The sequence below is a fragment of the Plasmodium relictum genome, assembly GCF_900005765.1.
Source record: "Plasmodium relictum strain SGS1 genome assembly, chromosome: 5".
Classification (NCBI taxonomy): Eukaryota; Apicomplexa; class Aconoidasida; order Haemosporida; family Plasmodiidae; genus Plasmodium; species Plasmodium relictum.
Genome location: NC_041683.1, coordinates 186,296 through 199,671, shown reverse-complemented (window position 1 = coordinate 199,671; position 13,376 = coordinate 186,296). Strand labels below are relative to the sequence as shown.

The window sequence follows — 13,376 nt, the reverse complement described above, 5'->3', positions numbered from 1 at the left end:
AAATATTTTATTATAAATATATAAAAGCATAAATTTTATTTTGAGAAGAATAAACTAACTTTGTATATTCTTTTTTTTTTAAATCTCAATAGAATAATCTTGTATATGCTCCTTAATAAAATACTAATAAATATATTAATATTTATGATTGTATTTGTATTTTTTAGTATATAACAACAAATGTAAAAAAAAAAAAATCTTTTTACAATTTTTATAAAAAGATTTTTATATAATCATTATTAAAAGACAACATTTGGTAGCCAAGGTAGATTTTAAATTCAGTGATCCCATAAATATTTACATTTATAAAAAATATATTTTCTTTTTGTATCAATATATTTTAACTTTTTTTTTTTTTTTTTTTTTTTATATTTTTACTCATTCATTATAATTTTTTAAAATACTAATTTAAATTTTATTTTATTCATTTAATTTTTTTTTTTAAGTATTATCAAAAATATTTACTGAAATGTTGCTGTGTAGCATAAGAATTTAGAAATAATTTATTTTGCTTTTAAATAAATATGTGAAGAAAGTATTTTTTTGATAAATGTATCCTTATATTAAAAAAAAAAGAAATACCTTCAATTTGTTATGAATGAAATTTCTTATAACTTTTATAACTTGCATAAATTATCACATGCATAATTTTTTAAAAATGTAAATATATGTTATATCAATAGGTAAAAAGTCATAAGTACGTGTATGCAAAAAAAAAAAAAAAAAAAATTAAATGAAATAAAATATGCACAATTTATGTTAAGATATATTACACATACAATTATATTAAAGTATATATATATATATTACTATAAATACATTATAAAAATTTATATGCATATATATTTTTTTACGGTCTTATATAATCATTATTTATTTAGCAGGAATATAGTTTTCTGACTTAATTACCACACATAAATATTTTCTTAGGCTTTTTAGCTTTCATTTTCTTTTACTATAAGCTATTTATCTTTTTTTTTTCTTTTTCTTTTACTTTTTTTTTTTTTTCTTTATGCTTTTATTCTATTTTATTTTTATTTGATTTGATTTTACTTTACATACATATATAAATATATATATATTTTTTTTCTTCATATGCAAATATTTTAAGTAAAAAAAATAAATGTTTTAATATTTAAAAAGATATTTCTTTAATAGTATGATAAATTCAATTCTTAAATTCAAACAAAATTTTAAGTAAAATAATATAAAATAATAATATAAATAGTAATAAAAAAAAAAATATATGGTATAAGTAAAAATGTATTTATGCACATGGGTTTGGGGACATAAATAAATAAAAAAAAAAAAAAACTAGAAAGAGCAAAAAAAATAAAATAGAAGTATTCATTAAAAAAAAAAAAAAAAATAAAAAAGTAAAATATGCATAAAAAAGTGAAAAAGGAAGTAAAAAAAAAGAATAAAATATTTAGAAAAAAAAAAAAAACATTTTAAGATCAATTATTAAAATTAAAATACCTATTGTTTTATTATTAACAATTTAACAAGAGGGCTATTTTTTGAATACTTGCACATAAAAATAAATGTTGAAAAGAACATATTCTGGAGAGAATAAATAATAAAAAAAAAAACAAAATAAAATTAAAATTTTTTAAAATAATATTTTGCGCTGTAAAAAAATAAAAATTTAGTGCATGGCTTGAATTTCTTATTTTATTATAACTTTTTTTTTTTTTTTATTAGGCTTCATGAATTAATTTTTTATTTATTTCATACTTTCATTAATTTTATTATTATTATTATTATATACGTAGACTATAGATAATTACAAACAAAATTACATATTGTTGATATAATTTTTTGCTTTTGCTAAAAAATTAAAAAAAATTAAAATAAAAAGAGTAAAAATATATATATTATATATATATATTTATATATATATATACAATGGCAACATCTGAAGAATTAAAACAATTAAGATGTGATTGTACTTATCGTTCTAAATTGGCTGAACAAGCCGAAAGATATGATGGTAAAATTTATGTGTAAAAAAAGAGGATATTTTATAAAATGAAAAAAATGAATTATTATATTTAATTTCTATGATTAACCCAAAAAGATACACATTTATATATATATATATATATATAAGTATCAACATATACATTTACACTGATTTATATTTTATGAAGTAAATATTTTTTAATATATTAAAATTAAAATAAGTTTTAATATAATAAAAGTATTTTTATTTTTTGAGAAATAATTATTCCAATTTTAAGCTGCATATCATTTTTTTTTTTTTTTTGTATATTTTTATATATGTTTTCTAATGTTTTATAAGTTTATACATAAATATGCTTATTTGTATATATATTATAGTAATAAGGTATATTCTTATTTCATCTCTTAATTTATTAATTGTTAATGAAAATATGTTAATTTCACAATTTAATAATTATTTTTTTTCAAAATTTTTCAATATTTTATAGAAATGGCAGAAGCAATGAGAACTTTAGTTGAACAATGTGTAAATAATGATAAAGACGAATTAACTGTTGAAGAAAGAAATTTATTGGTATAAAGACATATATATATATACATGATTGATTACTGAAAAATTAAATAATATTTTATTTTTTTGAAATACATTTACATTTTTAATGTTCATATTTATAGTACAGCATTTTTATTTTCTAGTGGCTGTGTTTTAAATATTATGTACTCATAATAACAAATTTTATTTTTTGAGAATTTATAAATACACTCTTTTTTGTTTTTTTATATTTACATATTTATTTTATTATAAATAAAAAAATAATTTTTTTTTTTCTCTTTAATCTCGTTTAATAAATCATTTTTTTTTATGTAATTTTTATTTTTTAGTCTGTTGCATATAAAAATGCTGTTGGTGCACGTAGAGCTTCTTGGAGAATAATTTCTAGTGTAGAGCAAAAAGAAATGAGTAAAGCAAATGTTCATAATAAGAATGTCGCAGCTGCATATAGAAAAAAAGTAGAAGAGGAATTAAATAATATTTGTCAAGATATATTAAATCTTCTTACAAAAAAGTTAATACCAAATACATCTGAAAGTGAAAGTAAAGTATTTTACTATAAGATGAAAGGTGATTACTATCGTTATATTAGTGAATTTTCATGTGATGAAGGAAAAAAGGAAGCTTCTAATTTTGCACAAGAGGCATATCAAAAAGCTACTGAAATTGCAGAAAATGAACTTCCTTCAACACACCCAATACGTTTAGGTTTAGCATTAAACTATTCTGTTTTCTTTTATGAAATTTTAAATCAACCTCATCAAGCTTGTGAGATGGCTAAAAGAGCATTTGACGATGCCATTACTGAATTTGATAATGTTAGTGAAGATTCATATAAAGATTCTACTTTGATTATGCAACTTTTAAGAGATAACTTGACATTATGGACATCAGATTTACAAGGAGATCAAACAGAAGGTATTGTTTAATTTAATATAAGAGTATATATATATATATACACTCTTATTAAAAATGCATTTTTATTAAGTTCTAAATTGTTCTGAACTATTTAATATGCTTTTTTTTATAATTTTATTTAATACTTTTATGTCAAATTTTTTTTTTTTTTTATTTATAATTTATATTACATATTCTTGATAACCCTTCTTTTTATAATATATGCACAATTTTTAACTTTTTTTTTTTTTTTTTTTTTTTGCAGAAAAATCGAAAGATGAAGGTCTAGAATAGAATAATTTTTATTTGAAATGCATATAATTATATATATTTTAATATATGTATAATTATATCATATGTGTATTTATAATTTATTATAAATTACATTATTTTTTGAGAAGAAAGTTATCAACTGTTTGATTTCATAGGTTTAAAAGTTTAAAACTTGCTAATACATAAATATTATCCATAACATATATATATATATATATGTTTATATTTTTTCATTATTTCATTTCATGAATCTTTACATTTAAAGATAATACTATGTGAGCAAAAAAAAAAAAATCATATATATAAAGAAAAAATTCAAAAGAATAAAAAAATAAAAAAAGAAATTTTAAATATTGATAAAAAAATTTCAAACAAATATTTTCTTATTTTTACCTTTTAACTTTCAATTATAGTATTATTTTTTTTTTTTTTTATATTAAGTACTTAACATTCATTTAATGAAAAAATTTTTCTAATTTTTTTTTTTTTTTTTTCATTCTATATATAAAAACTTAATCTTTACAAGGACGAATAAATAATTAAAAAGAAAAAAAATTAAGAAAATAATAATAAATGATAATTACATTAAAAAAGTAGAATATAAATACATAATTAAAAATAAAATGAAATATAAGATATTTAAATGAGGGAGCTTTATATAGCATGTTATATTAAAAATGTTTTTTTTTATAAAATATAGAAATTATATACAACTTGTTTCTTTATGTTGCACGAACTTTTTTATATCTTTTTTATCTATATTTTTATTTATATTTTTATTTTTTTTCTATATGAAGGTAGTATATTATTACTTGAAATTAAATAAGGATTTATTTGAAATTTATGTTAGCAAATTAATAAAGTATGTTGTCTATTACAGCTAGTAATAACTTTTTTTTTTCTTAAATTTTCCTATTTGTTTAAATTATTTTTTGTTTTATTTGTAATTGTAAATCTTAAATTTGTAATTTTTTTTTTTTTTTTTACATTTATATTGTCTATGTTCTTATATCCTTATCTTTAAATTCCGTGTTATCTATTAATAAAAAAAAGTGGAAATTTAATTTAAATAAAAGAAAATGAATAAATAGCCCTTTCATTTAAAAAAAAATTAAAATATGTTTATAATAAAAAGCTCACTTCAACATTAATAGTTACATAAAAATAGGATTCATATTTAATTAAGAATGTTAATTTTAAAAATGCTTTTTCTATTTTTGTAAAATTTAAGATTAATGATATATTGAATTTAATAAAAAAAAAAAAAGAGAGATAAACTATTCTGAATATCTTAAATGATTAAATTTAGTTGAATAATTTATGAAATTTTTTTTCTATTTTTTTTTTAAAACAGTTCATGGTGAATTAAAATTTGTCTTAAGCTTTTTCCATAACATTTTTTTTTTGAATTACTTTTTATTATTACTACAAATAGAAATCTCAAAGGAAAAAATTAAAATTATTTTTCTCAAATTTGCTTTTTCTATATTTAATTTCTGAAATCTGAAAATATTGAATTTAAATGCAAGTTATAATATATGTATATATATATATTGGGGCATAAAATAATGCTTGTATATATATAAAAAAAATATATATATTAAGGTTACATAAATTTTTTTAAAATGAATCTATTAGAACAACTGATTTAGGCAAATGATATTTACAACAAAAAAAATAAAATAAGATAGAAGAATATTTTATATTTATTTTATTAAATTCTTTATTTAAAATTTTTTATAATATTAAAAATATATTGTAAAAATAAAAATTCCAAAGCTATTTAATATAAACTGCAGAATTTTTACTATATGTGGTCTTCTAACTTTTTCATTTCTCCTTTTTATTATTATAAATTTATGAAATGATAAAAACTATATACATCTTGAATTAAGTTTATTTACAATATATGTTTTAAGTATAATATTTGTGATTGTTATTTTTTTATTCTTTTTTTTTTTATATTAATACTATTTTAAAAAATACATATAATATTTTTACATTTAAAAATTTTTTTTTTTTTATTACAACTACATTAAATCTGTAGTTTTATAATAATATAAAAATAAAATTCTATGATACATTTAATTTAATTTTTTTTTTTTTGAAGTTCAATAATATGAGTAAAGAAAACTTTAGAAAGCTATTTTCACTTGACTTAGACAGAAATGTAAATAAAAGAAAACATTTTATAGAAAAGGAAACTCCAATTTATGAATCCGATTTATCACGTACTTCAAGCGATATAGGTCATCATTCAAATAGCTTGTTAGGTTTAGTTTCCATTAAAACATCCACTGATGATTCGAAAAATTCTATAAAAAGTGAAATATTATGTACATATAAAAGAGTTAGCTCATTAAGTGAGTATATGTTTAAATTTAAAAAATTAAAAACACAAAATGATGTCTCTGGGAGTAATATATTTAGAAAATTTAATACTAACAAAAAAAATTTAGATTTATCAGATTTAGATGCAGATCCTAGTTTAAGTTCAGAGTACGATTCTACTTTTAGCGAAACAAGTATTAGTAAAAAAATAACGAATTATTGCAATGGAAATGAAAACAATTCAAAACATACTGATACTTGTGATGAAGAAATAAATAAATATGATTCAAAGATCAATTTACTCATTAGAAGCAGTGAAAATTTAAAAAATTATATGAATATTGAAAAATCTCCTTTATCATCCTATTTAAATACTATATATAAAATAGATACACATGATTTTAATAAGGAAAGGGGTTCTTCGAAGGAAGTTTTATCTTTTGTAAAGATTAATAAAGAAATAAATAAGAAAGGTAAAAAAAAAAGTCTGTGAAAATTAAAAAAGTTCTATAAGAATATGTATATATTTAAAAGAAAGATTTTTTTTTAATTAACAATTTTACCATTTTTTTTTTTATAAAAATTACATAAATTAACACATATATATATATTATAGAGTATTGATCTAATTCAATTTTATGATTTTATATTTTTTTTTATAAATATACATAAACTTTTTTTTTTTTCTTTCTTTTGAAGATTTAACTAATGGAATCAAAGAAGTTGTTTCTCATACTGGTGAATTATCATATAATTATATCCTAAAAAAAAAGGCAATAAATTACTTTTTAAAATGGATTGGAAGGCATAATGAATTAATAAGTGGAAATACACAAAATAATGAAAAAAAAGTTAAGAAAAATTTTTATAAAAATAGAAGAATAATTAGAAAAATCTATATAAAAGATTTGAAAAATAAAAAAATAATAAAAGAGTTAACATATAATGAAAATAAAAAATTAGTGAAAAATATATGGGATAGGAAGAATTATTTATATAATAAAAAAAATAACCACTATTTTTTAAAATTTTTTTTTGATTATATTATTTCCTTTTATTCAAAAACCAACAGGAAATATTTATCATCAAAAAGAAATTTAAGTTACTTAGAAAGATACATTATAAAATTTCTTTTCCAGAATTTGCATAAGGAAGATATGTTTACATTTAAAAGTATATCAATAAATTCTATATTAGATAAAAATGAAAAGATAGAAAATATTGAAGAAAATGATAATAAATCATCTTTCGTTTTTTCTGAATTAAATACAAATGTACATATTGGAAAGAGAAATATTATTTTTCCAGGTTGTAATATTATAGTTAAAAATGCAAAGATATATATAGGAGAAAATAATTTATTTGAAGATAATGTTACTATAATAAATAATACAAATAAAAATATGTATATTGGTAGTAATAATATTTTTAGATCGGGAACATATATAATAAATTCTCTTAAAATAGGAAATAAAAACTATTTTGATTATAAATGTAAAGTATATATATTTTTCTATTTATACAATTATTTCTTTTTAAATATTATTTATTTTTTTTCTATTGATACTCAATAAAAAATAATATAAATGTAAGTAATACATTGTATTTAATGAGTACCATTTCGTATATATATATATATATTTTTTTCTTATGAATAGGTCAAATATATAATAGCAAAATTGGATGTTGCTCATTTATAGGGATAAATATGTATATAGATCATAAATGGAGCATAAAAAAAAATCTAAAAATAGTTGATAATATTCTAACCAGCATGAATCCCATATTTATTGAAGTAAAAAAAAAAAAAAAATAGGAAAATAATATTATAAAAGTTGATTTTTTTATATTTAAATGTATGAGCATTTTTTTTTTTAGGAAAATATAAATGAAATAAATCTTAGGTATAATTATTTGAAGAATTCAGAATTATTTTATATGTAAATTTTAATTATTTATGAAGGAATAAAGCATATATTATTATTATAATTATTATTATATAAATATATATGTTCATAATTTTTTTTTTTTTTTTTTTTACAATATAAACATTTTCTAATATATTATAGTAAATATAGAATACTTTTTTTTTATTTTTTACTAATAATTGTTATTTATAAAAATTAAGAAAAATACTTAAAATATTTCTCCTTATATAAAAAGAACTTATGGATACTTGTATATACTATTTTTATTTAATGTGTTATATACTTTTCTTTGATTTTTAATTAATCATTGTCAATCTTTCATTCGTGATTTACTAATTTTATTTCTTTATTGTAATTTATTATTTTTAAATGTATTGATATATCTTAATAAGTTATTATTTTCTTTTTCTTTTTTTTTTTTTTTTTTTTGTGTTCTTTATATTTAACATAACATAGGTTAATGATTAAAAAAAAATATATTTTTTTAATAATAACAAAAAAATTAAAATGTCTTTTTGAACATTATAATAATTTTTACTAGTAGACAAATATTTATAAAAATTAAAAATTAATATCTTTTATAATCCAAAAAAGTAATTTAATAAATTATGAGGAAAAATATTTTTCTAAAAATCAAATGGAAACTAAAAATTACTAACATATAAAAAAAAAATAAAATGATGCGCAAAAATGAACTTTTTGTTTGTTCTTTTGAAATAAAAAGTATAAGAACATTATTTTAAAAAATAGTAATAAATAGATAAAATATATAAATATATATGTAATATAATTATATCATAATATTATCTGGTAATCTTTCAATTTTGTATTTAAAATTTTTTGCATATAAAATGGGTACTCCTGCTATTTTTCGTAACCTTATTTTTAAATCTCTATCATTTGTTGCAACGATGTAACACCTACTTTCTGTAACTCTATTAACAATGCAATCATCTGCATATGTTCCTTTATGTGCGCAAGTTAATCTATTAAACCTGGCATCTTTTAATAATTTTAATGCTAACGCATAACGTTGACCTAATTTTTCCATTTCTGCTACAACACAATCTGTTATAAATATATTGCATTTGGCTAATAATAACTCTGAACAACCTTTTACTATATCAATTTTATATTGTATACTTGAATTAATAAAATTAGTATCAAGTATTATATTGTAAGGTGGGGTTAAGTTTTCATTATAATTAAAAAACAAATTACTATCAATTACTTCAACTTGCTTTATTTTTTCTTCATCTTTATTTTTTTTTTTTACTTTTTTGTCATTATTATGTTTTAACCTATTGTCATTTGGATTTATAACCCTTTTCAATTTTAATATTTTTTGTGTTTTCTTAAACTTACCCTGAATAAAAAAAAATATATATATATATATATATATATATATATATATATATATATATATAAAATAAAATTATATTTCATTTTTTTACCATTTCCACATTTTATTTTTTTTAAAAAAAATGAAGTTGATTTAATAATTTCAGTATCTATTATAATTATATTAAATTAAGAAAACAAACAAAATATTTTCATATTTAAATTTTAAATTTTATATTTTTAATAGAAATAAAAAAAGAAAAAAATAAATTTTAATTTTGTATTTTTTTAAAAAAAAAAAAAAAAATTTATACTTAAAAAAAAAAAAAATATTTCATAAAAAGGAGATATCTTCTTAATATTCTTATTGTTTATGAGTGACAATATGTATATATTTCTTTATAACTTCGCTTAATTCAAAATATTTCATATACTTTTTTTACTAATCGTATGATTTATGTTTTTTTGGTTTTTAAAAAAAAACCACATTTCAGTAATCTTATTTTAAAGAATGAACAATTATTATCTTAAATATAATTATTCCAATAAATGATTTCATATTAATTTTTCATTGGTTATTTTATTTTTCTAAATTTTTAAGATAGCTTGAGAATTGTATGAAAAAATTAAAATATAAGGAATAAAAGAAATATAACTTTTAAAGTGTATATTATTAATAAATTTAAATTAATCTAAAAAATATTTTATTAACCTAAACGTATATTTAAAAAAAAATTAGTAATTCATGTACAGTTATTTTTAAAGATATATATTAGTATTTATATGAATTGAAATTTATAAAGAAAAAATGCAATTTTAATTAGTAAGCATACTTTAAGATAATTTTAAAAAATTAATAATAGTAAATTGAATACCTTAAGTATTAGTGGAATTCTCAATGTGCCAATTTATGATAAGAAAATCCATACATCATAAATATGTATGTATACATATACTCTAGTAAAGAATATCTTTTTAATAAAAATGTTTGTTCAATATTTTATGAAGAGCTATTAAAATAAACTAGAAGTGTTTCATAAGGAATATTACTATTAGCTAAATATATTTAGTATAACTATAAAAATGATCTGTAATTTTATGGATTATTAAATTAAAATAAGAAATAAATAATTTAAATAATTATTATCTTTTTTTTCTTTCATATTTATATCAATTGCATTTGTATTATATTAACATAATCTTTTCCTTTTTTTTTCTCTAGTTTATTAATATCTCCATCTCCTATTAAGATTATTTTATTAACAATATTTTAATTATTTTTTTTTTTTTATTACTAATTTAATAATTAATAAAAAATTCTTGCTATTCAGTAAAAAAAAAAAAAACCTCACATAAAATAAATGAATCTTTTAAGTGCGTTTTATTATCATCTTAAGAATGATTCAAGTTAGTTATATCTATACTGAGGAAAAACTTAGTCCATTTATTTATTTTTATATAAAAAAAAATTCACACACGCTTCAAAAAGAAGATTTAACTTTTTCTACATTATTATATATTTTCACTCCATATATATTTCTTATAAAATTAGCAAAAAATTATAAATAGGATGTATAATTTATTTTAAATATGTCCCCCTCATATATATAATGAGAAATTTATAGTATTTATTTGTTCATTTTAAAAAATAAATGAACATGTAAAGATTATCAGAAAAAATATCTTCGGCAACATGTAGAGATTTCAATAATTTGATGAAAAAAATACATTTATAAATTCATTAGTAAAACTTCAAAATTTATATTGTTTATTTTTATATTATTTTTTTTTTCTACTTATATATAAATAAATGCAAAAGAAAACTTTTTAAATGGACATAAAAAAGTATAAAAAAATTATATAAATTTATTTAAATAAATATTTACGCACAACTAACTGTATCAGGTATTTATATAATTTCAAAAGGAATATGTCGAAAAAGTAAAAAAAAAAAATTAAATAAATAAATAGCGTGAAGTAATGCTTTATCGTAATTTATTTTAATGTGCCAGTAAATTTTAATTATATTTAATAATAATTTTTATGTTAATTTAAATATTTCTGTGTTTTTTTTTTTTTTTTTTTTTTTTAATTTTTTAATAAAATTTTCATAACTTTTTTTTTTAATTTCTCAATAAGAAAAAACATGCATAAGATAAATTTTTTTTTTTCGTTTTACCAATAAATATAAATAAAAGTGATGATATAAAAAATATATACAAAATAAAAAAAAAAAAAAAAGTAAATAAAATTAAAAAAGATAAAAAAAAGGCTTTTGTACTATGCAAATAATTATCTGACATCATTACATATGCATACATTTTTTTTTTTTTGCTTTGTCATAGAACATATAGTCAAATATAAAAACATTATTCGAAATTTATTAATTTATACATATAAAAAAAAATTTAAATACATATTATAAACAAGTTTTTAGTAATCAAGGATTTATTTTTATTTTCTTTTTTTGCTGTTTTTCATTCTATTTTTATTTATTTTTCTGTTTCTTTTTTTTTTTTTTTTTTCCTTTTTTCCCTTCTTTAATTATATTAAATTATAATATATATATATATATATTTATATTTTTTATATTATTTAATTCCATCTTTCTTTTTTTTTATTCGTGTAAAAATAGCTTGAAGATTTTTTAAATAATAAACATTTGAATCATTTTGCGTTTGGTTTTTTTTTTTTTTTTTTAATAATCTTATTATTATAATAAATTATTCTAAATATTTTTTTTTTTTTTGCTTTTTTAAACATAGAGGAGAATATTTTTTTTTCACAAAACTAAAGATACAGATCCTTTATTTTTGGAGTTATAACCAAAAATGAACAAGAAAAAGTGCAAAATAATACATTATATATATTAGATAGCCAAATTAATAAAAAAAAAATTGTTAAATTGCCGCATTATTTTATTATTAATGTTAACGAAAAAAAAAAAAAAAAATTAGTTCTACAAAAGTACACATATGCTAATACGCAAAATAAAAAAAAAAAATTAATAAAATAAAAATAAAAACTCAAATCAAAGCAAATAGTTAAATTGAATAAATCCAAGTCAAGCAAAATTAAGTCAAAATTAAACTGATTAAAATTAAAAATTTAAATAATCAAGGAAGGGGAAAAAAAACATTAGAGAAATGAATTTGTTAAATCAAATATAAAGAACATTAAGCTTAAAAATTATATAATTATTAGGGAAAAAAGGGAAAATATATATTCATTTTTATGTATAAATTGTCAAATTTAATAATTCATCCGCCTAGGGCCAATCCTTAAATTAAGAGCATGTATAAGATAAAAAAATAAAGAATAATTTGTTTACTAAGTTTTTCTTTTTTGCAAATCTATTTATAAAACATTTTTACAAAGAATAGTTTAAACAATGAGTTCAGAGAAAAACGCAACTACGGTAAAAAAAGAAAAAATATATATACATTTTTTTTTATTGTATAATGTTTAATTCAATTTTTTATATACAAATTTATATTTATAAAGAGTGAATACATGAAACGTGAATTTATTTTTCATATAATCAAAGTAGTTTTAATAAATTAAATAAAAAATTATATTTCATTTATATATTTAATATTCTCTTTTTTTTTTTTTAAATTACACAGCCATCACCAGTTTTATGTGAAAATAATTGTGGGTTTTATGGAAATCCAGCAAATAATAATTTATGTTCCAAATGTTATAGGGAGTTTCAAGAAAAAAAAAAAAAAGAGATTTCTCAAGTTGAAAAAATCAACGAAAAAAATATAAATGATACATTAAATTATAATAAAATAAATGAATTAATAGAACCATCATATTTAAATGAAAAATCTTTAGATAATGAAAAAATTCCATTATATTCAGAGAAAGATAATGAAAATGAAACTGAAGATAAAAATAAATGTTATTTTTGTTGTAAACGTATAGGATTATTAGGTATTAAATGTAGATGTAATCATTATTTTTGCTCACTTCATAGATATGCAGATGCACATAAATGTACTTTTGATTATAAAAATTTTCATAAACAACAGTTAATAAAAAATAATGTCAAAGTTGTTGCGGATAAAGTTGAAAAAATATAA

At 17.0% G+C, this 13,376-nt stretch overlaps 4 protein-coding genes across 4 annotated transcripts; 3 read left to right on the top strand and 1 right to left on the bottom strand.

Annotated features, from left to right (window-relative positions):
- Positions 1-1,908: 1,908 nt before the first annotated feature.
- PRELSG_0505800 (14-3-3 protein, putative) lies at positions 1,909-3,709 on the top strand (the record flags this gene model as incomplete). Its single annotated transcript, XM_028675307.1, has 4 exons — positions 1,909-1,993; positions 2,454-2,539; positions 2,848-3,436; positions 3,681-3,709. The coding sequence occupies 4 exons, from the start codon at positions 1,909-1,911 to the stop codon at positions 3,707-3,709; spliced, it is 789 nt and encodes a 262-aa protein (XP_028531909.1).
- Positions 3,710-5,807: 2,098 nt separating this feature from the next.
- PRELSG_0505700 (dynactin subunit 6, putative) lies at positions 5,808-7,963 on the top strand (the record flags this gene model as incomplete). Its single annotated transcript, XM_028675306.1, has 4 exons — positions 5,808-6,492; positions 6,719-7,513; positions 7,678-7,814; positions 7,898-7,963. 4 exons carry the CDS (start codon positions 5,808-5,810, stop codon positions 7,961-7,963), a joined length of 1,683 nt encoding a protein of 560 aa, XP_028531908.1.
- Positions 7,964-8,737: 774 nt separating this feature from the next.
- On the bottom strand, positions 8,738-9,404 carry FCF1 (rRNA-processing protein FCF1, putative; the record flags this gene model as incomplete). Its single annotated transcript, XM_028675305.1, has 2 exons — positions 8,738-9,313; positions 9,402-9,404. The coding sequence occupies 2 exons, from the start codon at positions 9,402-9,404 to the stop codon at positions 8,738-8,740; spliced, it is 579 nt and encodes a 192-aa protein (XP_028531907.1).
- Positions 9,405-12,679: 3,275 nt separating this feature from the next.
- On the top strand, positions 12,680-13,376 carry PRELSG_0505500 (zinc finger protein, putative; the record flags this gene model as incomplete). The annotated part of the gene is made up of 2 exons (XM_028675304.1): positions 12,680-12,706; positions 12,915-13,376. 2 exons carry the CDS (start codon positions 12,680-12,682, stop codon positions 13,374-13,376), a joined length of 489 nt encoding a protein of 162 aa, XP_028531906.1.